The following is a 25,725-nucleotide window of genomic DNA, read 5'->3' as shown; positions in this document are numbered from 1 at the left end:
CCTCAGCTGGCTGCTCTGCTCTGGGAGTGAGGAAGATTTATAATATGAGCAAAGAAAGGAGGGTTTGTCCAGAAGGAGGGAGCTGGTGTGAGCAGAACTTGGTAAGCAACATCACAGAGACTTGTTTCTGCAAACAGTAAATTATAGGCTAGCACAGCTCTGTGTTTCACATAAATTTTATTGTGTTTTGGAGGAAATTGCATACAATCAATCAGATTACTCCAACAGCAGGTAGTGTGTTTCATGTGTGCAGTCTGGTCTTTTTCTTGCCAGCTACTCAGCATAATTCTTAGCAGGATTTTATGCTCTGAAGGGTAAATAAAACTATCAGCATTCAAGAGGACATCTCTTCCTATTGGGGTTAATGACATTTTTTGAAAAATTCGCAACTATCCTGAAGTTAGGAAGAGGCATTCTGTCTGTAAAAATTCAATAGTATCTCTGCATCATTTCCTAATAAGAGTATCTGAAAATATTCTCCATAGACAAAATGTACTGCCAGTGTCAGAGAACATTTTCTTCAACACAGAGCTTTTTATTTGTTGTAATTTTTGTCATGCATCACCATTTCAAATCTTTTTATGAACAACAACTGAGTGGAAAAATTTTTATTCTGAAAAAAATGTCTGGATTTGCAAGAGAAAAGAAATGCTAATGGAGCTGCAATCGCTATAACAAAGTACATTTAAAAACAAACCCTGAAGATTAATCATCTGACAGTGAGGAAAGTGATGCTTAAGGAAGGAACACGGACATTGTTCTTGTGAGTGCCAGCTTCCATCTCCGTGTACCTCACCTCACCTCTGAGCCATGGCACATTGCTCCCAGCCTTGTGCCAGCACAAGTTCCCTCCTGTTACATGGTGTTTCTGGGAGTTAAGATGGCTTTTAGATGAAAAATAATGGGCTGAGTAATTTTTTGGGGCAAATGAGACCCCCCCTGTCTGGTTTAAAATGTAGCAACACATTGGGCACTGCCAGCAGAGCGAGGGCTCGAGTGCTGCAGCGTGGAGGCAGGAAGGAGCAGTTGCAGAAATGCTATGAACTGGAGTGGCTGCTGAAGACTTTCTCCAAAGTAATGGGCTTACTTTTTACTTTTCTGCAACAATATTTAACTAATTTTTTTTTTTCTCTGATGTCCATGCAGGTACGTATTTATTTTCCACGGATAGAACTGCGCTGAGAAGCAAATATCTGTGTTGGGGAGTCCTTTTGCCCATAACTATCTGCAATTTCCCCTCTAATTAAAACAAGAACTTCCATTCCAAATTACTTTCTTGTCTGTTACAATCCTGGGATATCATCTATACAATTAATTATAGTCAGACCTAGCGTTAAAACTAGGAATTGGAAAAAAAAATCCTATAAAAACAAAACAAAGAGTCCATATTTCAATCATTAAAAAACAAAAGGAATCAAGGCTTTCCTTGATTTTGGATAGTCCGTAAATGTCTTGAGATAGTACCTGAAAGAAAATAAGCAAGACAGTGAACCTGCATACATAGAGGGAAACTGCACAGTTTCAATACAGATCAGCTTAAAACTGCTCCAAGCTCCCTTTCTTTGTTATCTCGGTGTGTAACTCTGCAAACGAGCAGCTCCAAAACTATTTACACCTGGTTATTTAGTTAACTGAAAATACTGTTAAGGTTCTAACAAACCTAAAGTAGAAATTTTAGGAATTCAGAGCATATCTATTCCAAAGGAGTGCACAGGTTGGAAGGGAAACCTTAGGAAATGCTCACATTCATGAGGCTCAGTAAAGGGAGGCTTTAGCAGGGTGGAAGCAGTAATGCAGCTCAGGTCACATTAAATGACTGTCAGGCCAGGGGCACCAGCTGACTGCCTGCCTTGCACAAATAAGCCAATACACCTCCTGTACATGGCTTTAGATTTCAGTTTTATCCCAAATCCTGGCTCTGGTCCTCCCTGGCATTTTGCAAACTGCATTCCAAGGGGAAGTAGCAGCATATGGCAAGGAACAGTTTGATACCTGTGATGATGATAAGCACGTGGACCAATGCAGCAAAGAGTGAAAAAGGCAAAGGCAAAGGCTGGTAGGGACCAGGTTGCAATGGCAAAACCAAACCATTCCACAATTTCTCCAAAGTAGTTGGCTCCAGAAACGTAGGTGAACAGTCCTCCTGCAGCAACAGACAAAATATTTAATTTTTACAGCCATCTCCTGCACCTGGAAGGTTCTTTCACATAAAGTCAGCAGCAGAATATGTACCCTTTCTTATTCAGCCCATAGCAGCTATCTAAATGCACTTCCCTGAAGCCAGTGGGGCCATACCAAAGGGGGATCTTGCTTGAAATTCTTGTATAAATACAAGAATCAAGGGGGATTCTGACTCAGATGTTTCCAGCACTTTTACAATAACTTTTTTTCATTTGGAAAATAACTTAAGAAAGACCATTATTAGATTTAAATTATAAGAATTAGCATTAGTCAATCCTTTCCATGCCCTAAAAATATTTTGCAACCTCACTAGCTTTGGAGAATGCAAAATCTGGATCTCAGTTTTTGCAGCATTTAAAAGAGTAAATATTGGAGCTGAGAAACTCTGGGAGAGACATATCACCATCCACAAGAAGCCAGCAGAAGGAGTCAATACCAAGACCAAGAAATTCTTGGATTCCCATCCATGTTGCTCTACAGAGCTAGACATTTTCTGGAAAGGCAATTCAACACCTTGGTGCTATTATTTTCCCCTTAAGTTTACACTTTGAATCCACCTTTTGCGCAATAAGCAATTCGCTACTACTTCTTTCTGGGCATGGAGAAGACTATTTCCTTCCTTGCAGCTGCCTTTTGCAAAGTTAAAATCCTCTTCCTGTGTCCACTTCAATCTTCTCAGAATTACCAGCCAATATCCTAAATCTCTCCTCACAGTCCGTGTTTTGCAGATACTCTTGCTGCTTTCCTTGGACTGTCTGCAGCCAGCTCACACCAGTCCCTGCAGCCTGGGGGGGCACCTGAACCGAGTACCTGTGCAAGACCAGCTTCTCTGCCATTATTGTCACTCTCCTGTGAATTCAGTCAGAAAACATTGCTTATTCTGCTGCCCTACTTCCTTCAAGGAAGGGGGGGATAAGAATTTACCTTGAGGAATCTTGTATGTGACTTCCCCGGGTTTCCTCAGCTGGCGCAGCAGGAGATCACTGTGAATGTTGATTCCCATTCCCAGCAGAAATAAGAAGAGGCCTAAGAAAACAACAAGAAATGGATTAGAAAGACAGCTCTGTCTAGATATCCCTGCTCAAGCTCGTGTGTGAGGTTTGTCTTTGCAGCTGACAGATAGGGGTCATAATGTGAGGGGGGTGGATTCTTTTTCAAGTCAAAAGATGCATTGCTACCAAGAAGGCTACTGAACAGGAGCACAACCGACTGGTGACACCAGAGCCCTTTCAGCTGAACTTCCAGGTGACCATAGTCCCCATTTATTGAATACTCATGGGGGACACAAAGTACCCCATGGCCACCACAGCTGATGACAGCCAGCCACAATTGTGCACATTACTGCAGAATAAGCACTGAGCTGTAGACAAGTACCAATACCCTCATTTTACTGCTGAGGAAAGGGCAGCACAGAGACACAAAGTTATCCAGCACATCACTGGAGCTGGGAAAGGAGCCTACATCTCGGCACCTCTCAGTCCACTGCCAGTGAGGCTGCCTGGACAGAGCTTTGGGCGTGGGTGGGAAGCAGGTACTTGCTGAAGGTACATTATCTGGCCAGAGTGATCCACTGACCAGATTCCATTTAACTGAAGAACCAGAGGCATTTGATTGAGAAAGTCTGCAGGTGACATGCCCTTCATTTCATGACACATTGGACACTGAGAAAACCGCCTCTGACAATGATGGACAAGCAAGAAAAGGAATAGTGTGTGCGCTACAATGTATAGATAAAAGACTAAATGCTGATAAAACCTCAACATTTCCAGTAGCAACAGAAAGTTGATAAGAGTCTGTAGAGGAAGAATACACCGTTTGTTTTTTCCTTAATATTTCAAGTACTGCTAATGCTGATTTTCTTTTTTCTTTTTAACATTAAATATATATTTTATTTATCATGAAAATGAAGTTATATGGTGTTGTCTTTGTTGGTTGTGTGAGGTCTGACTAAACAATGTCCAGAATTTTTAGAATGTGATGCTGTCTGAACTAGCATCCATGGTGTGAAACAGGGTACCTTGAGAGTACCTAGAGAGTACCTTGGTTAGTTTGTACTTCTTGTATCCAAAATGTTTCCTCAGACATTCATGTTAATCCTCATTTCTATGTTTACATTTAAAACCACTCTCTGTGCAGTACCAAATCTGTAATGCCATCTAACTACTCTTGTTCAGTTATTCTCTGAGGGATTTTACAGGGTGAAATTCAGCTAGGCTATTAAGTTACGGAATAGAAAGGAATCGTATTAACATACAACCAGACTATGCGTGATCTCTAATCTTCCCCTGTGCCTTACATGAGAAAAAAGAGCTCTTTGTCCCTAAAGCCTCATTCACGCTGGGGTTTTGTGCCCTTCTTTTCTGTCTCACTCAGAATAGCTGCATCGAGTGCAAAGCTCCCTGGCAGGGAAGAGAAAGCCACAGCTTGCGCTCGCACACAGCCACTGCTGGGTGCACACTTCTGGCTGAGCAAGGGCACACCTCCGTGCACCTGGGGCCTGAGATTGCATCTCCGTGGCCCATGGCAGCAGGAGGCTCTGGAGTGCTGTCAGTAAAACAAGGCTCGTGATTTGAGACTAACCCATAGCATGATATACCTTCAAAGGTGGCTGCCTAGCAGGAAAAAAGTTACTGCACATTTACTAGCAAGCAGGTCTTAAGCTGATTTCCATCACAACAGATTCGACTCACATGTTCACTGAAGATTAGGACATAATTCAAAATGCTCACAAATTGCTTGGAGATTAGATCTTGGGAATCCTGCAGCTGTAATTACCTGATGTAAATCGGATGTCGGTGCACCAATCGTTTGGGTATTCAGCGCAGTAAATCAGGTAGTACCCCTGGAGGAAGCCATTATAGATACAGAATAACATGCCAAAGAAAAGCAATTGCAGTGGGAAAGGTCTGCCTCTAGTGAAGAAAGGGTAAATAAATGTCCTAAGGTAGATAAGAAAAAAAAGTCAGCACATTGCTCATGATAACATTGTATTTGCAATTTCTCTGCTGTAGGGGAAAAAACTTGAACAAAGCACAAAGTAGAAAATAGGTCAACAAAGACAAAAATTTTGAAAAGAACTGCAACAATATAAGATCAACAATTTATTTGGAACATGAGATCCTACAGATACACATCTTTTTCTGGTCCTTCAGGACAGTACCCAAGGTGGAAAGTCAGAAAGCTCATCCAGATTCACTGATGCTTTGAGAATGTGGCTGTACCTTTCTCTACGCTTGCTGGTGAAAATGAGGAATTCGTGCCCACAAACTGCATTTTCATTTCAAGACTTGATTTAATGCTCCAGTGAGCCAAGCGAAGATTGGTCGCTGTGGAGGGACATGGGGACATGATGTTCAGACATCACTGATGTTTGTGAAGGGCAGCACCAACTGCAATACTGATTCTCCAAACAAGGATTACTATGCCAGAGCATGGAGCATCCATCGGGAGGAGCTTTGTTATGGAGAAGACATTCCTGATCCCTGAGGGCTTTAACCCATGGTGGCAGATGGGCTTGAAGGCAGTGTTGAGACCCTCTGGCTCTCTCACCCCCTGCAGTATACACCCTAAGATGTAATCTCCTGTCCCAGCCTCTCCCACTTCACTCAGAAAGAGACCCCCATGCATCTCAAACACACAGCAGCTCTGTCCTGCTCTGCTTGGACACTTCGATGTAGGGGCAGAGCGCTGTTTTTTCCTGTCTGGGGAGCTGCTTTACGTCCAGTCCCTGCCTCCCCTCTGTGCTTTCAAGCTTTTGTTTAAAATGAGAAGAGCTACAGCCATAAGTTTAATACGCTAAACACCAAGATTTCCATGCAGCTACAGCACCTAGGGCTTTCTTAGACAACAGCTGTGCTCACGGTAGCATTAGCATCTGTGTGAGCTAATAATTGGTGATTTTATAGCTTTAATTTACATATACGTTTGCTTCAGGTGGGAGTATCCCCCTTGACACTTCGGGCCATCCATATCGTCCCTGGGAGAGTGAAACAAAGTTATATTAATTTTTAGTAAGTGTTTTCTTACCTGGCCACTTAAGTTCTGTAAGTGGAAAAATCTACACTGCGAATTTCTTTCTTTTGCCCTCTCGGGCTTTGGATGGTGCTCATCATACCAGTATATAAGCATTGCTGATAAGTAATTCACATCCCATGTTGCAAGTGTCAATTTAAGCAAGCTGAGGCATAAAATCTCATAATATTGTAAATCTAGATTAAATCATACTATGTCTGGAAGTGAGTAAGCAGAGTACAAGCAGCAGCATGTTAATTCACTGCTTTCCAAAGCAAGGCAAGACAGATTTCCAGCAATTAAGGCAGCTGTGATGCAGAAGTGCTAAAAACTTTTAAAGAAAGAGAAACGTAAGAGGTATTGAAAATGTTCTTCAAATAGTGGTATCACATTTGTCATATTTATTACAGAATGGGAAGGAATGCTCTTTGGACTAATGTTACCAATAATTACTGATCTTGCCCTTTGGGAGTGTGATGCTGGAGTTATAAGTAAGCAAGGCCAGCTTTAGCATTCTGATCTGCTGTTGAAGTCATATTGACAAATTTGACCTGAACAGTTACAAGAAAAAGTGTGAAAATTGCAAATGCAGGCTTGAAGACAGCAAATTGTATAGAAGAGGGAATGATTAAAACCATGCAAAATTATTTAGGAGGTGAATTTATACAGCAGATTCAAGTAGGACTGGCACTGCTTTATCCTTTGCCAAAACCAGTCAGGTTTAAGAGTCTCTGAGTTTTTACAGCTGATGCAAACAGAAGTTTCTCAGGTCCCAGAAAAACTGATTGTTTCTGTGCCGCTTCCTGGTGCTGCTATTGCTGTAGAGGTTATAGGCCCTTGAAAGGTGACTTATCCTGCAGTAACAGGAGGCCACAAACCTCTCTGCCATGGAGTGCACACAGGAGAGAAGGAATCTGCATGCAAAGTAAAAGCACAACGGCAGGGGAGCCAGGAGGCACCAGCTTTGTTTAGTTGTTGAGGTAGTAAAATCCTGGCATCACTGTAATCCTGCCTCATAGCAGTTTGGACAATCCAAGTCAGGATTGAATCCAAGAATCTTTGTTGTGGAACAAATTCTCCAAGAAAATCTCTGTGGGTCTGTTAAACCAGAGGCCACATTCAATTCTTTGTATGAGATTGTACTACATGGTTAGTTGAGGGTGCACAAACTATTCCTGATGAGATTTGAAAGAGCAACAGAGATAAAGCAGGGGCATTTAATAGTTTTAAATATTCCATGGAAGAGTCTGCAGCTCTGCTGGAACTATTTTGCAGTGTGAAAATCAAAGGGGGCCTGAAGACCACCATTTTAGAATAACAGAACAAATCTGGCCTTTTGGTTTTAGTCCAATGACAAATTTGACCTTTTACTTTCGGTGCAGTATTGATGACTAATTCATTACTCCTTTATTATCTTTACCAGCCAAAGGCACTGCATCTGACTAAACCATTGCCAACAGTTTCCTTTTAAATGAATGAATAATGCATTATTCATTTTCTTCCCTATCATTTATTTTCCAAAAGAGCAGGTTTTGAAGAGAAAATCATTTGACATTGCATCAAATTTCATCCTAAAGGTATTAGTCCAGCTTCTGGAAAACTCTGCAGATTCTCACCTAAACCCAGGGAAAGTATAGGTTTGCTCTTCTTTCCACAGAAGATGGAAATCTTTTCCCAAATGTTACCATAATCCACTAAGAGTAGATTGTCAGTCCTCCAACAGCTTGTCAGTCAGAGATGTTTATGCTCCTGCTGTGTCTTCTCCTCTGCAGGCCCTTGATGCAGTGTTTCAGGCAGTAACAGCTCATTTGTCACCCTGGAAGCTCAGGGTGTTTCACACCTGGGGCAACTGGGTCAAGGGTGCCCAGAATGGAGGACACCTGGTTCCCTCCAGGCCTGTGGGCCACCAGCCTCCTGCTGTGTCTGCCCATCTATGCCTCTGCCACCAGGCCTTCTTCTGGGTCTAACCAGGACGAGCAAAGGACTAGCAAGCAGAAAGATGGCAAGGTGGGCAGTACTGATGTGGTGCCTTTCTCCTTGAAAGCAGGTGCTGGCCATAACCCAGCCTTGTCCTACTCATGCTGGGGCACTGTCTGAATGCCCTGGCCCATCCCCTGTGACCCTGGCCAGCTTCCAGAAGAGAGTTATGGACTTCTCCTGACCAGGAATGCTCTGAGTCCTTGCCGGGATTTTTTGGGTGGCAGGGCCTGCCCTGAATGCCTGGTGAGGATGAACCAACGTGCCAAATGGTGCCTGAGAACCACTTCCCACGGTCTGGGCTCCACGTACTCTGGCTCCTCACTTGTCCCACCCAGACATACAAAAGGTGGGGAGGGCTGGTGGCTCAGGTCAGGGCGGGTAGCCACGCCCTCCCATGAGGGTGATGCCCTCAGGGAGCTCCCAGCTCATGTGTACACTGAGCTGACCCCGAAAAACACAGTCAGGCAGGTGTTGTGCAGCTGCTGCAGGGCTCATGCAGTAGGTAAGACAGCCTGCTCCATCAAGGGTCCATGTTGCAGCCCCCTTTCTCACTCCCTGAAAACTCCTTGCTGAGGTGCTGTCTGCAGTTCTCACCACTCTACTGGTACCTTCTCAAACAAAGACCTCTCTAAGCAGAGGACAGCTCTCTAGACTCTACTGCACCCCCTTCCTTATGGGGTTGTTTCTATTTTCTTTTTTGTACAAATATCCCCTGCGTCTCAGGTGATAAGAAAAACCTTGTGATTTGTGTTACACTAACTACAGACCAGTCAGACACGAAAGGACTGGCCTGCCATCAAACCATGGATTTACTTTCAATCATTCTTGTGCACAGATTTACAAGATTGGTGTCCAAACCTGGGGAGATTACACAGACCAGTTCTCTTTGCATCAAAAATTAACACCATAGGTTGTCACTGGAATCACATTGCTAGCAAGCTGCTGGCACCCTTGGCATACCTGACCACTTGGACAAAGGCTCGAGTTGTTCACAAACATGATGGACTTCTGTTTGGGGTGGCTGTGATGCCGTACACAAAGCCTCTAATTATTCTAGAGAGTTATGGATGCCAAATTAGATGTCCCAAAGACATCTGCTGCTGATTAGTCTGCACATACTTTCTGAGCCCCATTCTGTAGTTCATCTGTAGGTTAAATGCACTCTGAGACAACTTTAAATTTTTACTGGTTTTGAGTTGTGTTACAATAATTCTCATTGGATATTTATAGGAGAAAACTGTCAAGTCCACACCAGGACACAATCTGGCACCTAATTTTCCTGTGGCAAATTAAAAATTTTCAATTATGCCAGACTGGCTTAAAGCAAATGTGATGGGTAAATGTTCAGTTCCAAGCAGCAGGCTAATTTGCTATCAGTTTAAAGGGAAAGTAAAAGAAAATACCTCCAAATGTGAAATTAAGCATTTTAAACCTCCTTCATCATGCTGTCTCCAGGTGCCCCAGCATCACAATGCAGATAGAAACTCCTCACCTGTCATATTCCTCTCCTCAAACATCCTACCCTGCGATGCTTTACCCTTCCCTTCCCCACTTACTCTGCAACAGACTGAGAGCATCATCAGCCAGGAATATTTAGATGAAAAGTAGGTTGTTAGCAGCTATTTGTACTGTGCAGGGTGGACCATGTCCCTTCTGTCAGGGTCTGCACAGTGAGACATGCTCTGTCACAGACTCGGGAACAAAATCTGGGCTGCACTAAGGTGACACACCAGCAATGCCAGCAGGCAGGAGTCATGGACTGCCTATCGAGCCTCTGGCAATACCCCCTGCAGGTTCAGGACAGACAGCAGACCTCATCTCCTGTACTGCAGCTGCATCTCACCTCCTGGTGTAAGGAAGCTGTAAATTCAGGAGCTGAGCTCTCTTTCTGGAGATGATGCCCAGCCAGAGCTGCCTGAGGAGCCCACCAGTGCAAGGGGTATGCAGTGGCTGTGAGTGCCTCTGGGTGATCCCAGCTGCAGAGCACATTTCCTGACTGGGGCAGGAATGTTCCTCATTCCTGCATCACTGGGACAACGTGAAACCATCAGGTAACTGTAATCACTTCCTGGACTGTGGCCCAGTTTGTAAGCTCATCTTAAATCACTGAACAGAGTCAGTGAGGGGAGCAAGAGAACCGCCTTTTTATTTTAATCATGTAGATTTATTTATCTAGGGATGACAAAAACTAAGTTGGAATGAACTGTCTTTTCCAAGACAGCAATATTTTTCCACATGCAAAATACCCTACTTCCATGTTCCTCCAAAGATCTTTGGACAAATTTTGATGGCTATAATTTAAGGAATAAGAAAGAGAGATATATGATTTAAAATCTTATGATTCAGCTGTATAAAAAAATACTAAACCTGCTATACCAGGTAAATTTCTGAGGAGTCTATCTAAAAAAATTGGGTGAATCTACTATCCTTGGGATGTTTGTGGCTCATTTCCAAGATTAATCCAACCTGAAGCCTGTTGGTAGGGACAGTCTTTCTTGGTGGCCTTTTAGTGTCACATCCAGGGCTGATGAAGACTTCTGGCAGGAGCAGACTCATCTTTCTTGGGCAAGAGACAGAGGCACACATTTGATCAAGGGGTGGGAGAAGGACTGAGGAAACTTTGAGACACATGGCACCATGACTGGGTTTCAAGGAGTTCTTGAGAAGCAAGGCAATGGGAAAGAGAAAGTCTGGGCAGCACTGACTTAATGCAAAGGCATCAGAAACGCAGTAGGACCAGTGGGAAAATGAGAAGAGATTTGTAAGTGACTGCCATACTGAACCATGGGGATTGCTGAACTCGTACTGAAGATTAATGAGAATAAACTTATTTCAGATGAGAAATAGCACACAATACTAGAAAATAATTTATTTGGGAGAGCTGAATAGCTGTGACCAACAGTTGTTCTGATACTGAAAGGAAGTTAGCTTGAATGCAATGAGATTTCTGTTAAATGTAATATAGAAAAAACACTGAAGTAAAGAGCTGGGTAGGAGGGGAGAGGGAGGATAATCAGAAATTACAGACAAAGGCAGATTCTTTAATAAAGAGAAGACAAATATTTGGAATTAATAGTAATTCTTATATTTCAGGGGATAAATTATATTCCATTGAAGAGAGACAGAAGCCAGCAGCTGCTGAGGACAACTGACCACCATTTACTGCATTTTGTTCTGAATGATCTGACTCTGGCTTCTGCCACGACAGAGTGCTGACTCTGGAGGACTTCTGCTCTAATCCAGCATGATACCTTCAGGGTTTCATAATGTCTCATGACTCATCTAACATTTTATACAAACTGAACATCTCAAAGATGATAAACTCCTTAGAATAGATTAGCAGTTGCTTAACACCAGCATTTATGAGTAAAGCTCCAGAGTGGTACTTGCTGTGCCAGGAAGGCTGACACCATGGATGACAGCACTTGCAGAACAGTCAAAGGAACCAGCAAGTGCACTTGACTTGTAGCCACAGAGCTAAAAACAGACTTCAGGTTGAAACCTTGGCGACAGGTCAGAAAAGCATCGTTTCTTACAACTGCCTTTGAATCAAGGGGGGTTATAGGAAAAAATATTTTCAAAAGCATGTGTATCTGATGGGAAAGGCTAAAAAATAGTGCTTCTGTATCACTGTCAATCATTGAAGAAAAAAAAAAAAACATGATGCATGTAATGTTGGATAAATTTAAGGAATCTGAGCTGTGTAATACTCAGTTCCAATGCTACAAACACCAGAACTAGTCATTGTGACTAGCTAGAACTAGTCAGTAATGCCTGATTGATTGATATAAATTGTTAGCATGCTGTGCATTTAGCAAAGTAGGATAAATACAGTTTATAGATAAAGCTTAGTTCTCTTCATATTGCATACAGATAGTATTAGATGCGCTATCTTTAATAAAATATAAGTGTATGGAAAACAAATTAGGAAAAAGGAAAGGAATAAGACCTTAAAAAGGGTATTTGGTTTTAATTAGTAGAAAATAATTGTGTAGGCTTGACTCCAAGGCAAAAATTTTTCCTCTTCTAAATTCACTGCAACAGTGGCCAGGTTTCAAAAGTGTTTTGCAATTTTGTTTATAAATTACTTCATTACTGCTCTTGGTTTTCTTCCATTATTTCTGAAAATGTCATTACAAAATCTGGTCTCTCCCAGTGACTACCAGCATCCAGACAGAACCAACAAAGGAGAATTCTTCTGGTAAAAAGGCATTCAATCATGAAAAGCATCATACTGGTTTTGCAGATACAGGATCAAAACACTGTACTTCAGTTATTATGCATTTTCTAAAGGGACACCAAAAACAGAATTGCTGGGTTTGGTGCATTATCAAGCTGCCTCAGCGAGCCACAATCCATCAGCAAATTACACTCGGTATACATTTATACCAGCATATTTGTTTTTTAAATGTTTCAAATAGGTTTGAAATATTCTTAATTTCAAATATTATTTTATTTTCATTTGCCATTACCCAGTCACTTATTTCTTCATTTTTGTTTGTATTGCGGAAAGGTGATCAGAATGAGAGCTGAACTAAACAAAGGGAAGAATTGATTGACTGCCCTTAAGCAAAGGCAACTGAAACAAAAGCCAGATGAACCAGATATTAATATCTTTCTCACCACCCCTTGTCAAATTTGGCATATTCATCAGAAAGATGGGGATTTTTTTAAAAAGTACTTTTCTCTTTCATAGCCAAAGAAGGTGAGGTGGAGCTAATAGAGCAAAGGGAATATGTTCCCTGTACAGATCCCTGCTGAAATCAGTACCATCCCCTACAAAGTCACAGTTTTTCCTCAGACACTACACAGCCAAGTCAGGGGAGTGCAGAATGTGCAGCCTGATCAGCTTCTTGTCTGAGCAGTAATACCTGTAACAGCCTCTTCGGCTCAGAGTCCTGTGTATCTGTAACAGCAGGGGACAGGACTCATTTCCATATGTAACCCTGTTTTCATGAAGTAGGTTTGTTGAGTGAAGGCATAGACATAAATTGGATATATCATAAGAGAGGGATGTAGGAGCAGACAATGTCCTGTGTCCTGACCTTTGATTTTTTACACTGTCTCACATGTCAGCCTTTTAAGTAACTTGGAGTTTCTTGGTTTAGAGGATGTTAAGTGGCTGCAAAACTGATTGAAAAATTACATCAAGGAATAATTCACAATTGTTTACTATCAAACTAGAAAGATCTTTTGAGGGAAGTTCTGCAAAAGACTCTTCTGGTACTACTCAGGAGTTTATTGATTAATATTATGCCTCTGGGGGAAAAAATATTTGCAATGTTTGTGGCTGACACGGCTTTGAGAGATGCTGAGCACACCAAGAATGAAGACCAGAGTTTAGAATAGTCTTGAAATACTTGTTTGATAGTTTTAAAACAGTTGATTTAGTTCAATAAATACAATGGCAAAATACTACACTTAATGAAAACCAAATGTAAAAGACAAGCTGAAAAAAGGGCTGGATAGGAGAGAGCATGCTGGTAGGTGGCAAACTGAGCACGAGCCAATGATGTCAGGCTTTTGTGAAAAAGGCAAATGTTAAAATTACTGAGGTAATCTTTCCCCTTTGCATGGTGCTAGTAGGAGCTTAAATGATACTCTGTCCAGCTCTCTATAAAAGACAAAGTGGAAGCAACCTAAAGACAAACAGCTGTGCTCTAGGAAGTGTGGTGTGAGGAAAGACTGAAGGACTCAGGGCTCTTTAAAATGACTAAGAGAAGACCAGTGGAAGACATCATAACAATCTGCAACTGTACAAAAAGCTTCTGCAAAGAAGAAAGGAGTCAAGCATTCTCCTTGTCTACTGGGAACACAGTGAGAAGCAACAGGCCTGAACAGGTGTATAGAAAATGTACTTAGATATTAGTGCGGCACTGCAACGTACTAGGAATCTCAATTTGCAGCAATTGTTAAGGACAGACTAGACAAATGTCCATCAGGAATGAGAAGAAAATTTGAGGACTGTGTGTGGCCAGGAACTGCCTGGGAATGGGAACATAGTGCTATTTTAGTCAGAGAGAGGCTCTGATGGACTCAGCACCAGACCAGCTATCACAGTTGAAACCCTAATTAAACTTGGTCCAGATTCATACTTTCATGGGGATTAGAGGACAGGAGGACTTGCATGGGGATTAAAGTTCAGCTTGACTAGATGGATTGCGCTGATGACAAATGTGCAGATCTCACAGTGCTTCATGATTACCTCTGCTACTTGATAGTATCTAAAGGGCAACAGTACTTAGAGGTTATGAGAATATTTGTTGTTTTATCTAAGCAATAGTGTGTCAAAGCCTTAGCCAGCCAAAGGTATCTCCCTCTTTTCTTCTTCAGAAATAATCACTTGATATTTATGAAAACAGATCACTTTGTTCCTATTGCTAAACTGTGGGAGTCTGCCAAAAGTGTGAAATACATGCCAGAGTAACTTAATCAGACACTATGTTGTGAACTTCAAAAAGTTCCCTGCTCCACTGGAGCAGAGTTTTAAGAGTTCACAGAGTTGAGATCATGAGCAGAACAGAAAGATGTGTCTACATAAAAACTGGCACAAAATCCAAGGATGCAGAGATCTGTGCTCTTACGACTGCACTTATAAGATCAAGTGTCATTATTTTCCATAAATTGCCCCTGTGGGCCTGAGAAATGACCAAAGGAAGACAGGCAATTGGTAATCTATCCTTATTCAACTTAAATATCCTTATTCAACATTGAATCTTGGCCAGATTATATTCAGCCAGCATACTGAACCTCTCTGATCTCATGGCACTCATGGCAGTACATACACATAGAGAGGAACAAAATTTGAAGTGACCAGATCAGTGACCAGTGACTCAGATCCTGAGTTTGTGCTTACATTAAAATAATCAGAGGACTTAGAAGCCTTTTTTTTTTTTCCTAAGGAAAAACTGCTATGGGCTGATTCTGAGTCACAATCATCTCTGTTTTCTCACAAAATACGTCAAAAAATTTCCTGACACTGAAAGCTACTGAGTGAATCACTCAGCACAGTGTCAGCATCGTCTCTTAATACCTGGATATTGCCCTCTCCCATCATGACCTTTTCCTTCCCATTTCTTCTCACTCCTACCCCACTACTGCCCTAGCTGTTGTTAACAACTCTCCTACTTGCCCCTTCCTGTGCTCTTTCAGCTGACATTTCTGTCTCTTCCCACCTTGTAGCCCTGACTGTAAACCTCACAGTGGTTTTTATTTCTCTGCATTCAAGACATGTTGTATTTTTCCTAATCCATGTTGCCAGAACTCCAGCCAGGAGACTACTTCTTCTCTGTTGATTATCCCAGCAGCCAGAAAAGCCTTGCTCTGTGCCTACAGTGCCAGCCTAGAGCATACTTGGCTGGATTGCAGGCTTGCATTTTGTGGTCCTGCTTATAGCCTCAGCTGAACCAGAGGAACAAGACTCTAAAAATGTTAGCTGACGACCTTTATGTTTGAACAGATACAAACGCACTTCTCAGACAACTCCGCCAAGTTTAAATTGCTTTCCCTGCGAAGAGTCAGAGACATGTCTCACTTTAGTAACTTTAATCTGGGCCAAGTTTTAAAATGTGAATGCTTTAATGATTCTTTTTTTTTTTTTTAAGGTTCCAAAGAGAAGCAAAAAGGCAAAAAAAAAAAAAACCCTCAGCAGAATAATGTAAGTACTTTTCTTCCACTCTGTCATTTCTCAACATTTCTTCCTCTCCTGTTCTCAGGAGCAGCAGAAGTTTAATAGAGGTCCATGCATTGTCTTACCCCAGACGTGTGACAGGAGTCACTGGAAGGTTTGCCTAGGACCACGCTGTCTGGAGGTATTTGCATGTGCATTTCTAGCAGGAGTCCATGCTAATGTGACTATACTTCTTTGGGTAGCCCAGGTAACTTATTCAGAGCTCTCTGTAGCCTGCCTGCCCACCCTGAATGATGGCATGACTACCTAGATCAAGGAGCCTTGGCTTTGTAGGAAGGTGACCCAGCCCATCTTTACCAGTACGTCAAGGAGCCGCAGGTCATCACCCTGCCTCAGGATCTGCTTCAGCAAAGTCTTGCCTGGGAACTGATCTGTTCCCTAGCATCTCCCCTAGGCAAATCCTCTTTCTCTAGTAGACAACACATCTCTTTGAGGACAACCTCGATAAGGTGACATTTTCCAGAGCCATTTCTGGGAGGCAGTCTCCCAGCATGGCAGGTGTTGGATTAAGTTGATGAACTCTAGCGCTGTTGTAAGGAAAATGGTATCTTATACCTGGCTAAAGCTGGCTGTGGGTATTGCTATTCCACGTTTATAAAGGGTAGTTGGGAAGGAGGAGGTCAAACCCAGCTTCCTTCAAACAGGACCTTTTTTCATTGCTGTTGAAGTCACATTTGGATATACCTTCCTAGGAATGGTGAAACTTTCTGCCTATCCTTATATATTAATACAGTAGTAACTGGTGCTTCAAAAGTTCACAGCTAAGTAGAATTTAGCTGGTTCTTAAAACAAATTTGGACCTATAGAAAAATTTACTGTTTTTTCTTCTTATGAGTTGCCTTTTCCCATTTCCCTACATGGAATATTTTAACCCAGTTTTAATTGGGTTTTTTGGTTGGGTTTCATAACAAAATAATCCCATTGCTATTGTTGTAACAGTGAGATGTTGCAAAAATAATTAGAATGTCAGCTGAGTGCTCGGCAAAGAGTAGTGCGGCTCTTACATTCTAATGGGCGTAGATGTACATGAATTTAATTATTTGACCAAATTCAGTACTGATCAATTCACCTGCCACATTTAAATCAATTTCTGGACAGAGAAGAACACTTGCGAGATGTATAAATTAAGAATTGTCTCTTAATTCAAGCTTGAAAGTATTTCTTTATCATAACCCTTCTTGACCAAAATTAATTTTGAAGGAGATTCCAAGAGTATAACTTACACTGAGGGAAATATGCAATCTCTGGGATGGACACTGATTTATAATCATACTACTAGGAGGTTATTTCACAATCTTAACGGAGCTTCATAAAACTGGCAAATTACCTAACTATACAGGCTTTTGAGTACACAAGGGGGCTATTAAAGTGTGTCCTTTTGTCAAACAGTGTTTATTGGCTTAGTATGAAAGTCCTACCTCCTCCTTAATGGCTGTCTCTACTATAATAAGAAATCAAAAAAATCAGATTTGTGGATCTTGAAGGAGCAAGATCACAAATTTAGCACTGGGCATATGGAATGGACCTTAACACTTTTCTCTTGGTTTTTATTTCCTACTTAAAAGAGTAGCCCAAATAAGGGAATACTGCAGACATCTCATGATTAAGACAAATAATTTACTTCTTCAGTGAAAACATCGCTATTTTCAAGTAAAAACATTTGCAGAAACTCCTGTTTATAATTTAAAATTGTTTTCTGTCTCTGTCTTAGTATAACCCTTTATAACTCTGCTTTTCTGATATCGGTGCCAAGAATGTGGTGATGCAAATCCAGATCTTTACCAGATCCTTGCCAGTCTTACCAAAGCCCAGTGAGGTTTGGAGCTCAGAATGTTATCATCCTAAAGGATTTAAGCTCACAGGATAGCAAGTGCTTTAAGTTCCTGGGTGGACTCAAACCACACACAGGTGAGATCAGAGCAACCTTCTTCTGCCTTGGTGATGTCCTGGTGGCTGGGACTCTGCCCTGGAACTGCAGTTTGGACAGTTCACTGCAGAGCAGCTGGACTGACGCCCACCAGGTCACTTTGTAATTAACAGCAGCAGTGAGGTCTCAGAGCAGGCATGAATACTCCTTTAGTGCATTTAAAGCTGCCTGGTAATAACAAAACAGCACAAATGAATTAGCATCAGATATAAAGATACTCCTAAGAGGCATGTTGTCTTGAAAAGAAGTGAAGGAAGATAAAAGTCTTACGTTATCTCTGCAGAAAATCTTCCAGACCAAGAGACAAAAGGAAAAAATCACATGGGTACAATTTGGGCTGGGCAAAAACAATAGGTTTCTGTAATGTTAGCCCACTTCCTATTGGGAAAGGAGTGTATAGATAGGATTATTTGTGCTAATTGTTAGGAAGGCAATCAGATAGTATTCTATTTTGAGAGCAGAATTAGGAAGGAATTTCATAATGCTAGAGAAGACTGCAAGGAAGCAAACTCCACACTAGCACTGGGTACGTGAGCATTTTACAATTCTGAGGCAAAGAATATTAAGAGATACTTTTCTTGGCTATTAATGCATTAATCTGAGGAACCTGGGTAAAAATAGCAATGAATCTACTATTTTCACAGAAGAGAAGAAATTATATATTAGCATTACTGTAATGCACTGGGATGCCTGGGGAGCAAGGAATACATGGAAGAGGCACAGCAAATGGCCAGCCTCTGTTAGGGATATTGCTGACAGATCTAGAATTACTGCCAAGGCCAAACAGCAGGAGAGAGGATGCAAATGTGCTACTGTGTAGCTGGTGAAGGCCAAAAGGAATCTGGTCAGGATATATTCCTGGTCAGGATCTTCATCCAGGTGAAGGAAAAGAGAACAGGATTTGTTACTTGTCAAATACCTGCAGATTTTGTATTGGGAGATTAATTATAGAGGTTATGAAAGGCCAACAAGAGGAATGTCTCTAGTTATTGACACTTAATAATGGTAACTTTCTAAGACCAAAGGATAAAATAACTATTTCTGTGGGGGGAAAAATTAATCTCTGGATTGGATCTCTTGGACCTGGTGGTTATTTTCTGGTCTGGTTATATTCACTACTAGCAAGGAGAGTACCACTTAAATGTATAAATATCCTTCAAGCTTTATCCAATTTCTGTTTATGCACTTCGTGTTTCAGAAAACATAACGAAAACTCTGTATGAACTAATACAGAATACTTCCAAAAATTATGAGCAAATTATAGATGACTTACTCATTTGGAGCCTCCATCCTTCAGCATTTCTCTGGAGTCTTGAGCTGCTTTTCTTATTGATCACAAGTAGGTATTCCTACTTGAAAAAAGGGTCAGTCCAGGTGTGTCCAGGTAAACATAGCACCTGCCTGACCAACAGGCAGCACAGGCAGGCACTGCATTCTGCAGAGCAGGGCAGGGCAAGAGCCTTTTCCTTTCTCCCCCCAGCTTAGTTCCAGAGAGAGGGAAACTGGCCAAAAGAAGTGTTAAAAACTTATGTGAGGATGCAGTTTTCAAATGCTTCTCATTCTCTTGCCACAAATTTCTGCATTCCCAGTCTCTTCAGAAATATGACAATTTGTAGAAAACCAGCTACAGGTGCACCAAATGGGTCACCTCCAGTCAGAGGAGTCTGGGGATCCAGCTGCATCTCAAAGAGCAGCCTTACTTAATGTCTCTCAGATTCACTTCAGTGCACTTCCAAAATGAAAACAGCAGTTTGGTTCGTTCATATATTAACAGAGTGAAATAGAAAACAAAGATTTGGCTTGATCGAAAACAAAGTTGCAAGAGAAGAAAATGAATAAGTAAATGTAATTCTAGGTGGTCTTGGAAACTGAAATGCCTCTTTAAATTGCTTGTGCCCCAGCTATTAAGGGCAGCACAGAAGGGGCAAATGCAGCACCCTCTATTTAGACCTCTGTCTTCAGGATTATCTTCAGAAGTCAGTGGCACAAGGCCTTCCCTGCTGCGATTGTGCACGGTGGCATCGCCTCTGCTCCCTCACCACTCTGTCTGCCTCACTGGCAAGAGAAGTGCAGCGTGAAGATTTATATGGGACTGGATTGCAAAGGTTTCCTCTCATTGCCACACGTTATGTTTCCCACCTTTGGTTTTTGAAGCTGGATTGCAAAATGGAAAGGCAGCAAATGGGTTTCTCCTTGCCACCTGAGGTGAGCACATTCCCAGCACAGCCCTCCAGCAGGAAAGGCTGTATTACAAACTACATTTCAAAGTAAAATACTTTGTAAGTCATTTATCACAAGAAGTGTTCCTGTACGTACATCTTACACCACTCATCATTTTCAGCTCACGACCAGCTTTCCACAGAGATTTCATACGCAGATGGCAGATTTGGCAGTCATTTCTTTTCTCACTTTCTTCTTCCTTTTCTCTACCTTCCCACCCCATCAATTTTGGAGGCCCCTGCAACCACAGAACCTTCCCTGTGAAAGTGAAGATGCTATGAGCTTACTGAAAAGAGACGTGGAAACTCAGATTTTGATTTTTTTTCAGATTCCAAATAATTCTGATTTTAAGAATGTTATCTTTAGCACCAGACACCGTTTGAATTTGACAAAATTAATGCCATGCTGCGCTAATAAAGTGCTCGTTGAGACACAAAGAGCTGGCTAACTAAGGAGAGCAGCCAAAGAGGCCAGGGCTGGGATTCCTCCCTTCCTTCTCCTCCCCTCAGCAGCAGCAGCAGCAGCAGCAGCAGCCTGCCTTCATCCCTTCCTGGGAGCCGCAAAGAGAGAGGCTGCTGCCTAGTGGTGGCAGACAAAGGCAGAAAGCGTTCTGCTGTCACGGTTCACCACGGGCCACTGGACAAGGCGGGATGGAGGGGAGGTCTCCTGGCTCCATCCCTCTCCCTCTTGAATCCTCTCAGACAGAAAGTCTCTGTTCTGGGCAGCACTGGGGGAGGGCTGGCTCTCTGACCAGCAGTCGCCACCCAGGTGACCATCTCCTTTCTCTGTCAGCAGTGGGCTGGATGGGGCACAGCACCGGCCAGAACTGGCTCCCAGGACTCCTGCAGACAAGCAGAGAGGTCCTCTAAAGTCCTTGTCAATGAGGCACCATCAGCGTTAACCCAGTTTCCAGAACAATATTAGGGGGGTCCCAGTCCAGCATATTCCTCAAAAGCCTGACAATAAATACAAAATTACCACTGATTTAGCTGGCCCATGGCACGAATTCTAGACAAGCAGTGAACATGAATGTGGGCAGGACAGCATTTCTAAGCGGTGTGCCCATAAAAAAAAACTTATTTAAAAATGAAGGAAATGCAGTGATATAAACAAGAAACTCTCCTAAGGAGCAATAGATTGTAACCTTGGTTACAATCCGGGTTACACCAGCTCCAGAGTGTTCTAAGTAGCCTGGAAACATAGGATGTCCCTCTATGACTCCAAAGAGAAAAGTGCTCTCCCAACGTGTAAACATCGGAGTAGGATGGCGGAACAGGAAAGCAATGTTCTCTCTAGGCATGCTACTACAACTCTGGCACTGTGTCGTACATCACACACTGATGTCTTCATTTTCAAATGGATATAGAAAATAAAGGAGAGGGAAAAAAAAGCCACAGAAATTATCTGAGGACTGAGAGGGGGAAAAAAAGTCTTGCGTTGAGGGTCTGCTGTGGTTCAGTGATATCATAAATCTAGTTTATGATACATCAGTTCAAATTAAAAAAAATATTGTAGCTATTTGACAACATGTCCAAAAGGAGGACAAGTTAATTATGGTGGCTTAAACCTGTTCCTAAATTTATGAAAAGGTAATTTTATCCTGACCAACTTCATGTCAGATGAAGTATCATGTGTCTGCACTACTCTAACTCTGTGTCAGATCGGGTAAGGTCTGTTCCCCTTTATCTGGCATAAATCCACCACAAACCCATCAATTCAGCATAAATACGACATCATGTGTGGTAATTAATGCACCAGAAATACGATCATGTGCTCCTATATTATCTGCATCAAACTGATGCTGACAGTGGACTTGACAGCTCTGTAACAAGCAAATTAAAACATGATCCAATACCATGTAAGTGATATCATAGTAAGAGAATACTGAAGGACACTAGGGAGTGCTTTAAATTAGCACAGGGTGGATAGAAGGAGCAAGGCCCACTGGGAGAAAAATCAAGACCACTCAAATTTAAGCAAGACATTTTAAACATGTTTAAGTAAGGGTAAAAGAATTCAGAAGGTAACACTACCAAAGAAAACACTGGGTTTTTCCATTTTAGAAAATGATGGATTTTTCATATTCAGGGGTCTTCAGGTCAAGACTTAAAGTTACTCTGAAATATGTGCTTCAGTCTAAAAGGAGCTACTGGGGCAACACAGCTGGCTAGAACATAAAGGAAGGTAGAACATAAAGGAAGGTAGAATGGCTAAGCACAGCTGTCTTTTGAAAGTCTGTGTTTCTCCATTCTGGACTATAATGTCCTTCTGAGCACACCTCTGATGAAAACTTCCCTTCCTCATGTAAGTTTGCTATAGTAGATGAGGCAAGATTAGGAATTATAAAAGCTGCTCTGTGCAGAGAAAGAAGTCACTAAATTATGAAACAATATACAAAGAAAATGTTTCCTACAAACACAGAGGAATGCTTAAGTACAGATACCAGATCATCAGTAGTAAAAGTAGGAGTGCATTAACAAAATACCTTTATGATTAAGAGTAGAACACCTTTATTAATTTCAAAATTTTAAAGTCAGAAAATGAAGTAGGCTACACCCATTACGTAAATGCAATTTTATTATTGATTGATTTAACGCTTGACTTATTATCCTTGCAGTCAAGTTTAATCACAAAAGTATTTAAAACTGTTGTTCGATTATTCCAAGTAAAGATAATAAAATGAAAAGAAAACAAAACCCAAAAAGTCAAACTAGACCCTGACTGTTATGTCAAATTACTGAACATCTTTCCAAACACTGTATGGCAATGGAACTTTCTAGTGCAGTGTCACCAGTACCCCTTGGTAATATGATTTATTCAGCATCATTTTAGAGGCAAACAGCCATAATATGCAAGTGCACATAATATGTAGGTGCACTTCTGTCCACCCCTTTTTCAGCTCTGCAAGAAGACAGCTTGCCCACCAGCACTGTCACCAGGATGTGGTGGCTCTCAGCATGGAACAGGGAAGCCTAAATTCCCATGAGGTACTGCCTAGAAAATCCAGGAGCTGCAGGTGGACTTAGACTGGAGCTGAATCTGGATGGCAAAACCTGTGAATGCCGAGTGGTCAGGGATGTCTCCTCCATTATTGTCATCTTCCTCCAAGGACTGAGAAAGTCCCATTCTTTTAGTTAAAGGCTTAATCCAGATTACAGTTTTTGTGACACTTACTGATTGCTAAGAATTTCACCCAACCTTCAGAGGGTCCAAGGACTAAAAAAGTCTAGGTCACTAAAAAGTCGGGAAAAGAGGAAAGCTGCAGAAATTCTGTTTAACTGTAAGATATGCTACAGCCTGAAAAATTCTCTGTAACAATAAATTATCCTACCTGCTAGAAATTGTAGATAACAATTAGCTGTGCTGATTGTTAAACCTTTCATGTTATCAAGAAGGCTCTAATCATAAACACAACCATGTGGCCATAGGTCATCCTACCAAGGATCCCTCAAAAAACCTGCCTGTCCTATAGTATTGTCAGGCAAAACCCAGAAAAACTTCTGTTTTGTGATTTTGCTGCTCTTTAGCACAATAGCAGAGTATTAATATTTAATACAACATTTCAAATATTTATTGATTCAGCAGAATGTCAGAACGACTTGTGTGAGAAGGGGCTGCAGCCTGTGAGGATAATATTGGAGTAACATGGTGTATTAGCAAGAAAAATTTTTTACAGACTTGGTTAAGTGAGGGCTGTTACTTTTACAAGAGAAGAGGGATGTTCCAGCGAGAGGTGAGAAGATCCCCTAACTGTTTGGGAAAGAAAACGTATGAAAACACAGTGCTTTTGCCTAAGTCCAGCAGTAAATTTGGGAAAGAAGCCAATAGAGTCAATAGATGTTTGCATTCTGGCAGGGTAACACTTCTTTCAGTCGTCCAGCGATGTTCATTGATAGTAGTGTTTCTCAAACAATCAGAAACTCTTGGTAACAGAATGCATTCAACTAAATTCTGTATAACTGCATATAATCAATACATTTGGCTTTCTGGAAGCTAAATATGTTATGGGTGTATCATCGAGCTGACTTCTGCAGTAAAGACAATGGGAGTGATAACAAATACAGGTCTAAAGCAGTGTTAGCAACGTGAACCATTCTCTGTTTGAAATTTCTCCAGAATAGCCTTGAGTTTCTATCCCTAAACTATCTGTAGAGATACTGCAACTGGATTTTCAGTATATTGATTTTGGTTGAATAGCAAATAATAATTTCTGATCAAATATTAAAAGAATATTTTCTATTTCTATGAAGCAAACTAAAAAACCAGATATAGAAATGGTGGTGGAAAATGGCAAATCGAGTCAAGGTTTTGCCTCAGAAGTTACATTGCTCTTTACTACATAATGGCATAACATTTTCACGTGCACTTGCCACTTGTGAATAAAAGCCATTTTTTCCCCATAAACAAAATTCAGCTTTCTCACTAAAGAACTCCACAGAAAATGGAAGTGGAGCAGAAGATGGATTCTGGTGATATTCTCTGCAGAACTGGGTGACAATTGTAGAGCTATGTCTCTTCAAAGTTATCACCAACACCGGATAAAAACTCTACTATTTATTTAAGCTCCTGATTAGCAAATACAGAATTAATTAGAGTTACAGCATTCGTTGACTCTGACAACACCAGGTTTCTAAAAAGAAAAGATATGAAGAGGGAAAAAAACCCAACACAAATTGGTACTTCGGTAGCGGAGCGGGAATGACGAAGTGAGCGTAAAGAACCAAGTTAGGTGCCGTGGCACGGCACTCGCGCAGCGCCTGCGCTCGCCCCGCGCTGCGGGCAGAGCCGTGCGCTCCCGGCGCTCCGTGGCTTTGCTCCCGGCCCCCTCGCGCGTGTTCCCACGGCTGCCTTCCGCGGCCGCCGCTGCTCCCGCCGCCGCACATGCGGCGCTTCTCCTGCCCGCAACAAGCGCTTCCTATGTACCTTTACATAACATTTGGATGAGTTTTATCCAAACCTTTGCTTCAACTTAGCGAAACCTTCTGGGTTTTTTTTTTCTTTTTTTTTTCCTTCCCCCTAAGAGAACAATTCAAAGCATCCATCCTCTCCCCTGCTTCAAGCACCCGAGCACCACCTGCTTCTTTCCCCGGGGCAGAGATGCCCACCCGGCCGGTCCCTACTCTTCGAGCGGAGTCCGGGGCGCGGATGGCCAGCCGAACTCGGGAGGGAGCGATGCTGCGGCCAGGACCGGCCCCGGCCGCACCGCCCGCCCGGCTCCGGCTGCGCCCGTTCCCGCAGCTTCCCTTGGTTCTGTTTCCCGAGGCGAGGCGGCGGGGAGCCGTGCCCGGCGGCGGTACCTGTAGAAGTAGTGCCAGCAGAAGAGGCAGCAGAGGAGGCGGCAGCCGAGCGGCTCGAGGCGGGGCGGGCTGCGCAGCGCCAGCAGCAGCGCGGGCACCAGGAAGGAGGGCAGCTCCTGCAGGAACCAGGCGCAGCGCGCCGGCAGCCGGCCCCGCGGCCGGCACAGCCGCTCCTCGTGCTTCCCGTAGCGGGACGGCACCCGCAGGTGCAGCGAGAGCTGCAGCAGCGCCAGGGCGCCCAGCAGCGAGCTCAGCGCCAGCACCAGCCCGGGGAAGCACTGCATGCTCGGGGGCGGGCGGGGGCAAACAGCCCTCGGCCAGCGCCAGCCCCGGCCTTATTAGAGCCGCGGCCGTCACCCCGCCCCGCCGCGCTGCCTCCCAGCGCCCGGGCTCGTCACAGGGCGCAGCCCCTCGTGCCG

At 42.6% G+C, this 25,725-nt stretch overlaps 1 protein-coding gene across 1 annotated transcript; it reads right to left on the bottom strand.

Annotated features, from left to right (window-relative positions):
* Positions 1-182: 182 nt before the first annotated feature.
* On the bottom strand, positions 183-25,725 carry SRD5A2 (steroid 5 alpha-reductase 2). The gene is made up of 5 exons (XM_038134053.1): positions 25,307-25,725; positions 4,957-5,120; positions 3,106-3,207; positions 1,993-2,143; positions 183-1,464 (listed from the first exon to the last, which is right to left on the bottom strand). The coding sequence occupies exons 1-5, from the start codon at positions 25,588-25,590 to the stop codon at positions 1,398-1,400; spliced, it is 768 nt and encodes a 255-aa protein (XP_037989981.1). The 5' UTR covers positions 25,591-25,725; the 3' UTR covers positions 183-1,397.

This window comes from Motacilla alba, chromosome 3 (genome assembly GCF_015832195.1).
Source record: "Motacilla alba alba isolate MOTALB_02 chromosome 3, Motacilla_alba_V1.0_pri, whole genome shotgun sequence".
Taxonomy (NCBI): Eukaryota; Metazoa; Chordata; class Aves; order Passeriformes; family Motacillidae; genus Motacilla; species Motacilla alba.
This window is presented reverse-complemented; position numbering and strand designations above follow the sequence as displayed.

Bases quoted from the DNA above. Each gene is read 5' to 3' on its own strand.
- SRD5A2 (XM_038134053.1), bottom strand. From the start codon at position 25,590: ATGCAGTGCTTCCCCGGGCTGGTGCTGGCGCTGAGCTCGCTGCTGGGC. The intron at 5,121-25,306 runs GTACCGCCGCCG...TATCTACCTTAG, and splicing joins TGCTGGCACTACTTCTACAG to GACATTTATTTACCCTTTCT. The intron at 2,144-3,105 runs GTAAATTCTTAT...CTGTTGCTGCAG, and splicing joins CACATACAAGATTCCTCAAG to GAGGACTGTTCACCTACGTT.